This window comes from Rhamphochromis sp. 'chilingali' (genome assembly GCF_963969265.1).
Source record: "Rhamphochromis sp. 'chilingali' genome assembly, chromosome: 15".
In the NCBI taxonomy this organism is placed as follows: Eukaryota; Metazoa; Chordata; class Actinopteri; order Cichliformes; family Cichlidae; genus Rhamphochromis; species Rhamphochromis sp. 'chilingali'.
The window spans coordinates 28,234,578-28,243,342 of NC_137942.1; the positions used below are offsets into that span (position 1 = coordinate 28,234,578).

The following is an 8,765-nucleotide window of genomic DNA, read 5'->3' on the forward strand; positions in this document are numbered from 1 at the left end:
AAACACTCAAAAAGGAGTGGCTTATTTATGTTGCTGACAGTAGAAACACGGTCACCCCAGAAAAACGATTTGATAGTCTTCTGGAATTCCTCAAATAGCAAGAAACCATATATGAACAGCTTGATCATCTGAGAGAGGAAGAGCCAAGTAAGCGAGAAAGAGTGGAGCTGAAACATTCCAGAACCAAATTCACCAAATCAGGTAGTGATGAAGGGTGTGTGGTCTGCGGTGATGGAAAGCATAAAAAGAAACTCTACTTCTGCAGGCAATTTAAGACATTAAAGCTTGCAGAAAAGAAGGCCGCAATTAAGAAACTAGGCGCATGCTGGAGTTGTCTCGACGTTCATGACAAAGGGTCATACTGCAAACCCACTTATCTGTGCAAAAACCCAGGCTGCAAAGAAGCACACGCTGCGGAGCACCATTACTACCTATGCCCTAATGCTGAGGTGAGGAAGGGAAGTGCAGCAGGGAAGCAAAATAGATCTGATCCAGAGGGAGGAAAGGTCAGCAGGAAATGTACAGAGGATCAGGAGGAGTTCCTCAGAAAACTGTCACCTGAACTGGCAAGAGAATGCAGGGATGCGTTTTCAAACACTGCATCTAGGACATGCAGCACCACCAAGGAGCAGCCAAGCCTCCTATTTGAAGGTGGGCTTCGAGAGCTGCCAGTAATCATGATGCTCCTTGAGGTCACAGCTAATGCTGGGCAAAAGATTGGGACATTAATTGACCTGGCTTCTGACACCAACTATATAACCCACAGGGCTGCAAGCAGTCTTAACCTAAGAAGTGAAGAAATCACTCTGGTTGTTCATGGAGTAGGGGCAATGAAAACGCACGTGAGAACAAGGCGGTATCTTTTAAAGATCCGAGTCAGAACGCCTAGAGGCACCCTTAGGTCACACCAACTGGTCTGCTATGGACTCGACAGCATAGCAGAAGTCCACAAACATGTCACACCGAGTCAGCTACAAAGGTTCTTTCCGGATATACCACTCAACGATCTTGTAAGACCGAAAGACATTCATCTGCTTATAAGTCATAAAGAAGGTCGGCTAGCGCCTCAGAGGAGCAGAGTCATCGGTGACCTTGTGTTATGGGATGGGCCACTTGGAAAGACAGTTGGGGGAACTCACCCTGAGCTCTTCGAGGAGCTTACTGTCTCTGCCCACATGTCCAAGACACACTTTGCCAGGTCAATGAGAGCAGCAGCTGTCAAGTATGAGGAGCTCATTGGCGAGGCCTCGGACCAGTCTTCAACAAGGAAGCATGTTCCTGCTAAGCTTCAGAGGTCAAGTACCTCAACCACCAGTCGAGGATTCTTAGAGTGGTGGAAGTGGGATAGTATTGGTGCTGCATGTGAGCCAAGGTGTGGGGGTTGTCGTTGCGGAAATTGCCAGCCAGGTGGGAAAGAAATGACACTGGCCGAGGAGAGAGAGCTTGAAATAATAAGAGAAGGACTCACCTATGTCACGGGTGATGGCCACAGCGATGAGCCACACTGGCATACCAGATACCCTTGGGCTGAAGATCCAGTATCCTTACCAGATAACAAAAAAGGAGTTGAGAGCACATTCCTCCGGACAGAGAAACAATTGGCCAAGGAGCCTGAATGGAAAGCTGCTTATGCCGCTCAGGTGCATGACATGGTGGAGCGTGGAGCCGCAGTCAAGTTGTCCAAGGACATGATCAGTAACTGGGATGGGCCAGTGTGGTACGTGAGCCACCTCATTGCTCCGAATCCCCACTCTGTTACAACTCCAGTGAGGCTTGTGTGGAATAGCAGCCAGAGGTTTAGAGGTGTGAGCTTGAACGACCTGCTAATAAAGGGTCCAGATGTCCTCAACCAGATTCGAGCAGTTCTCCTCAGATTCAGGGGCGGAGTGTACGGAGCCCTTGGTGACATAAAAACGATGTACAATTCAGTTTGGTTAGAAGACAAAGAGATGCATCTGCATAGGTTCCTCTGGCGGGACTCTGAGGATGACGAGCTAGAGGAATATGCCATCACAAGGGTGAACATTGGAGATAAACCGGCAGGATGCATTGCACAGCTGGCAATGCGTGAAACTGCCAGCCTTTCTACCTTTTCCCACCTCAAGGAGGAACGTCGTGTACTCCAGCAAGACAGCTATGTCGACGACATCCTTACCTCTCACAATGACATGAACCAACTAAAAGTCATTACGGAGAACATTGAGCAGATCCTAAAGGCTGGAGGATTTGAGCTGAAACCTTGGGTCTTGTCTGGTCAAAGTGGGAGGAGGAAGCGCAATGACGAGGGTGAGAAAACAAGAATGAAAACCATTGTCCTACCAAACCAAATGCGTGACGAAGAAAACAAAGCTCTTGGTCTGGGTTACATAGTGGAAGAAGACAAGCTTCATGTCATGGTAGCAATCAACTTCTCCAAGAGGAAGAAAAAGATGCGAGTTGGCCAAGACCTTGCCCAGGAGCAGATTAAGACCCACACGCCAAACCCACTGACGCGAAGAGAGCTTCTCAGCCAAGTGTCAGGGTTGTATGACCCAGTCGGTTTGGTCACTCCTGCAAAGCAAAAAGGAGCAATCTTAGTTCGCAGGGCATTCCAAGAGACAAAAGTAGAAAGCTGCTTGGTCAAGGACACTTGGGATATGGCGCTCTCAGATGCCCTGAGGGAGGACGCCATTAGGCTTTTTGAGGAGTATGCCCAGCTCAGCAAAGTCACATTTGCAAGGGCGCTAACTCCCCCGTGCTTCACCGAAGAACCCTGGGCAATTACTTTCTCCGATGGAAGTGAGCAAGCCTATGGGGCAGTGTTGTACTTAAGGTGGAATTCAGATCAGGGCCCAATCATCAGGTTGGTGGAGTCCAAAGCTAAGTTAACACCATTGGACCACAAAGGGGATGTTGTCAAAGCAGAGCTGTGTGGGGCAGTGTTTGGCTCACGCCTAAAGAAATACTTTGAGGCGCAAAGCCGGATTCAGGTTGAGAGGTGGTATCACTTTGTCGATAGCCAAACCGTCATTGGGGCAATACAGCGGGAGAGCTATGGGTACCAGACCTTTTTTGCAAATAGGATTGGAGAAATACAGAGCAGCACAAGGATTCAAGATTGGTGGTGGGTTCCTGGCCCTCAGAACATTGCGGATGTAGTCACAAGAGGAGCTAGTCCCAGGGATCTAGATGAAGACTCAGAATGGCAAAATGGTCCAAAGTTCTTGAGTTTGCCGGTGTGCGAGTGGCCAGTCAGGTCAGCTAAAGAGTTAGCCGCCACTGCCAAAGAAAACGTCAATAAGCTGCAAAGAAAGGCGTTTGTCGCTGCCTTGACAAGGGCCGAGATAAAAGGGCAAGAAGAAAAGCGAAGTCGGGCTGCTGAGGCCCAGGGAGAGCAGCGAAGGCCACCTGCGGGGTCAGTCATCAAGAACCTTGTAGATGTCAAGCGGTTCAGTGACCTAACTCGATTAGTTAGATCAGTTGCTTGGACTTGGAGAGCAGCTAGAAAGTTTCTTGGGGGACATCCAGCTGCTAATGACCCAAAGTGGGAGGCAGTCCCGTTGGTAGGAGTAATTTCGGTGAAGGAACGTGACGATGCCCTAAGAGACATCTTCCTTGCAGCACAAGACAGCGCTGTCTTCCCAAGCACTACTACAGATAGACTGGTTGTATACAAAGACCCAAGCTCTGGGCTCTTTGTTTGTGGCGGCCGAGTGCAAGCTTTTAAGAAAGACCAGGTTAGTGTTCCCATCTTGGCTTATGATGCTTGGATCTCTACACTGTTGGCTCGGGAGGCCCACAATAAGAGTCATGAGGGAGTTGCTGGGACCCTGCTCAGAATGAGGAAGAAAGCGTGGGTCATAAGAGGGAGAAGGATTGCTCAAAAAGTTGTGGATGGTTGTGTGGTTTGCCGGAAAGCAAAAGCACAGAGTTGCCGGCAAATAATGGGCGACTTACCTCCGGAAAGAACTCAACCTGCTTTACCTTTTGAGTTCACAACAGTGGATCTCTTTGGACCCTACCAAGTGAAGGATGACATCAAGAAAAGAGTCATGATAAAGGTTTGGGGGGTTGTATTCTGTTGTATGGCCAGCAGAGCGATTCACACGGAGTTAGTAAATTCCTTGTCGACTGAAGGCTTCTTAATGGCTTACCAGAGATTTACAGCAATTAGAGGACATCCAAGAAAGATCTGGTCAGACCCAGGTACTAATTTCGTAGGAGCAAAGTCTGTCTTGAAGGAACTTTACGGATTCTTGGAAAGTCAGAATAAGTTTGTCTTGGAGGAGACTGCAGCAAAGAATGGAACAGAGTGGATGTGGAAAGTAAATCCGGCTGATTCCCCACATAGAAATGGAGCTGCTGAGGCTGCTGTGCGCATTGTGAAGAGAGCACTCCAGAGTCTTAGAAGGGAGTCTGGGCTAAGTTACAGTGAGTTCCAGACAGCTCTTCATGTGGCAGCTAACCTTGCAAATGAGCGCCCGATTGATGCCAGAGTACAGAGTCGGGAAGGTTGCATTCATTACGTCACACCCAACAGTCTTTTGCTTGGTCGAGCATCTCAAAGTGGGGACTTCAAGATGTTTGACTTTTCCGTTTACCCCTATAAGAGACTTCAAGCAATCCAGGCAGAAGTGAGCAAGTTTTGGAGGTCCTGGAGCCAACTTGCTGGCCCTAATTTGTTTGTAAGGAGCAAGTGGCACACTGCACACAGAAATGTCACTGTTGGAGATGTCGTCTGGTTAAGTGATCAGAATGCGCTGAGAGGGCACTTCAAAATGGGCATAGTTGTCAGCACTAATCCAGACAAAAAGGGTATTGTGAGGGACGTCAATGTCCGGGTATGCCCAAGTTACAGTGGTTCTGTGGCTAAGTCCTTGAGGGCGGAGGACTTAAGCTCTAGTTCAAGAGGAGCGACTCCAGTGGCTCAAGCTACCATCCTTCATAGAGACGTCAGACGTCTAGTTGTTCTGTTACCTGTGGAGGAGCAAAATGGGACCAAGTCGTCAGTGTCATGCTTAAATGGGATGAGTTAAACTGCGGTTTGCTTGTGAACTTGGCGATCTCCTGTGTTCCAAGGGAAGATCGAGTGGGAGGTGTCAAGTCAAACCGAGTAGGAGGTGGAGAGCCCTGAGGAAAAAAAGTAAACGTGACAGACTGGAGGGCGGAACTAATCTTGTGTCTGGGTTTCTGTCGGGAAGGAAAAAGAAGGCGAACTGGGGAGCAACAGGAAGTTGCCACTTTCGGGAAAAGCCCAGCATAATTCTTTCAATAAGTTGTTGCCAACATGAATATTGTGTGGAACTGAAGTATCTACAAAGCCAGGGAGGCAGCCGGTAAGGGAATGGTTGCTGACTATGGTAAAAGACTTTGAAGCGAGTTGCTAAAGAATCGCGGCTGCCGCTAGCTTACGTAGCATTAGCACTGTGCCGTGAGTTGGTTGCCTGTTTACGAGCGGCACCATTGTTTATTGTTGGTCTGCATATGGAAGACTGTTAATGCTTGCATATGGTTAAGAGAAGCTGGTTATAAATACTATTGTTATTGCTCAAGTTCTAATGCAGATTGATTATTTAATTTAGCACTTTAATAGAAAGCAGTATTTCTCAAGGTGTATGTACAATTGCTAGTGAATTACATAATTTGAGCATTTAAAAATACTCAAGTAAATATTGTACTACAAAGCTTGCGCACTGCATTGATGTGTTTAAAAAAGAAAATGTGTTTGGGATTGTTTACAATATTTGCAGATGTGTGATAACAAACATAATTTGTATTTTGGTTTTTTGGTTTGTATTTAAAGGTTTTTCACCTATGGCTGACTGTGGCCGAAAAGAAGATTAAAGAAAAGGAAAACAAAAGATCTGCCTGGTCATTGAGTGAAACCCAGTTAAACACCTGTGGTAGATGCATCAATCCCTTTCAAGCGGGGAAGCTGCACAAACTTAGAGAGCTTGACAATATCGGTATCCACGATGACATTATTATGATAGGGGACAAGATTGTAATACCCCAAAGCTTCAGACAAGTGATCCTGGAGAAGTTGCATTTCGCTCACCAAGGTGTACAGCGCACAAAAGCCAGAGCAAGAAGAGTACTGTACTGGCCTGGCATGTCACACGATATAGAGACTATGCTTGAAAAGTGTGAACAATGCCAGCAAATGCAGCCAAAGAACCAGGCTGAGCCGCTTATTCCACATCAGATTCCAGAGCTGCCATGGATGAAAATCGGAGCAGACATCTTCGAACTGAACGGTCAGCCATATCTTTTGTTAGTTGACTATTTATCCAAATACCCAGAAGTTCTTAACTTACCTGACAAAACGGCACACTCTGTGATTCAGAAGATGAAATCAGTCTTTGCAAGACACGGGATTCCCAAAGAGATAGTGAGCGATCATGTTCCATTTGCCAGCTACGAGATGAGATCGTTTGCAGCATCTTGGGAGATAAAGCTAACTTTTTCCAGTCCTGGTTTTCCTTCTTCAAATGGAATGGCGGAGCGAGCCATAAAGACTGTTAAGCATGCACTTAAAAAAGCAATACGAACTGGAACAGATCCACATCTAGTGCTGTTATCTCTGAGGAACACTCCAGTCACAGGACTGAATGTGTCACCTGCACAAATGTTGATGGGAAGGGTTCTCCGCAGCACGCTGCCATGCGCCAGTGCTGTGTTGAGACAGTCAACCCCACAGAACATTCACAATAAAGTGCGTGGACTGCAGTCAAAGCGGAAATACCACTTTGATCAGCATGCAAGACCACTGCCTGTTTTGACCTCAGGCGATACTGTGCACATGCAAACATGGCGCGGTTGGGAGCGAGCTGTTGTAGCTCATCGGCGAGAGGAACCACGCTCCTACACTGTGCAAACACCAGAGGGTGAGGTGCTCAGGAGGAACAGGAGACATCTGAGGAAAATACACCCAAGTCTGTTCAAGGACACATCCATGGACCCAGATGAACTGTCTGTTCACGCCCAAGAGCCAGTTGTGCCACCAGAAAGTGACACCCCACAACACTCTCTTCCTGCAAGTATGGACAATACACCCACATGCTACACACGCAGTGGCCGAGCAATAATACGCCCTGCCAGATATAGAGACTAAGTGATTGGGAAACTTAAAGTCACTCTATCCTGTACCTGAGTTGTTCTGTACAAGTTAGATAACTGTCTTGTTGGAAAAGAGAGAAAATATGTCATGTTTCATATGTTCATTTTGACATGTCTCATCCAATTTGTCATGTGTTCATCTGTTTCAAAACACTGCACTGATATGTATTTGCATTGTTCAAGTGATAGGCAATCTAAGGTGTGCTTTACTTAATGTCTCAAGAATATAATATTGTTAATGTTCCTACGATTTAAAAGGTGCATTTATGTTACAAAATATTGGAGTTAAGAGGTAGTATCTTTATCTCGGAAAAGAGGGATGTGGTATATTGTAATAAGCAGCAGCTATTACTACCTCCCACCAGTAGGTGGTACTGTGGTATTGTATGTGATTGAAAGGGAGCTGAGAAAAAGACCTGACCTCCACCATAGCCTCGTCTCAGTCCTCTGTGCTTGATCTAAAGTTGACTTTGACCGCAACCCACGTCAAACCAGCAGTTGGTACAACGCTGCATAAAGTTACAACAGACTGCGCCGTGCACATTGAAGAGAATGGCAACCTCAACATCGAAGTTTACCGGAAGCCCAGAAACACAGACCAGTACCTCCTCTTTGACTCCCATCACCCTCTGGAACACAAACTTGGAGTAATTAGGACCCTACACCACCGGGCAGAACATGTTCCCTCTAAGCCTGAAGGAAAAAAAGAAGGAACACACACATGTAAAGGAAGCACTCAAAACGTGCGGCTATCCTAAATGGGCGTTCTTAAAGTCAGCAAAGAGGCACAGAAAAGAAGATCAGACACCAGCGAGGGAGGATAAGAAAGACAGACGCAACAACATTGTCATCCCCTATGTAGCCGGTGTATCAGAAAAACTCTGGAGAGTTTTCTCCAAGCATGACATCCCGGTGCATTTCAGACCCAGCAACACGCTCAGACAAAAACTGGTTCACTCGAAAGACAAAACTCCAAAACACAAACTTAACAATGTGGTGTATGCTGTACAGTGCAGCGAGGAATGCCCAGACCTCTACATTGGAGAGACCAAACAGCCACTTCACAAGCGCATGGCACAACACAGAAGAGCCACCTCCACAGGACAAGACTCAGCAGTCCATCTGCATCTTAAGGACAAAGGACACTCTTTCGAGGATGCCAATGTTCACATTTTGGACAGAGAGGACAGAGGAGCTTCCAGTTTGGATTCGGGAGACAGACACTATCTCTACTTTTAAGATTAGGCTTAAAACTTTCCTTTTTTGCTAAAGCATATAGTTAGGGCTGGACCGGGTGACCCTGAATCCTCCCTTAGTTATGCTGCAATAGACGTAGGCTGCCGGGGGATTCCCATGATGCATTGAGTTTTTCCTTTCCAGTCACCTTTCTCACTCACTATGTGTTAATAGACCTCTCTGCATTGAATCATATCTGTTATTAACCTCTGTGTCAGGTTTCGTAGATCAGACTCACGCGCAGACCACTAGTGTCTTCAAAAGGTGCATTTATTTACAGCAGTGGTTCTTAACCTGGGTTCGATCGAACCCTAGGGGTTCGGTGAGTCGGTCTCAGGGGTTCGGCAGAGCCTCCGCCATGACATGCATGGCTCATTTTGTGCACCAGTAAAAAAAATCACATTTTATTTTTCACTAAAGAGGGGTTCAGT

General features: G+C 46.8%; 1 protein-coding gene across 1 annotated transcript; it reads left to right on the forward strand.

Moving 5' to 3' along the window:
• Positions 1–1,502: 1,502 nt before the first annotated feature.
• LOC308410795 (uncharacterized protein) lies at positions 1,503–5,840 on the forward strand. Its single transcript, XM_080904416.1, has 2 exons — positions 1,503–5,315; positions 5,783–5,840. The coding sequence occupies exon 1, from the start codon at positions 1,650–1,652 to the stop codon at positions 5,013–5,015; it is 3,366 nt and encodes a 1,121-aa protein (XP_080760542.1). The 5' UTR covers positions 1,503–1,649; the 3' UTR covers positions 5,016–5,315; positions 5,783–5,840.
• The last annotated feature ends 2,925 nt before the right edge of the window (positions 5,841–8,765 follow it).

Coding starts and splice junctions, on each gene's coding strand:
- LOC308410795 (XM_080904416.1), top strand. CDS start 1,650: ATGGTGGAGCGTGGAGCCGCAGTCAAGTTGTCCAAGGACATGATCAGT.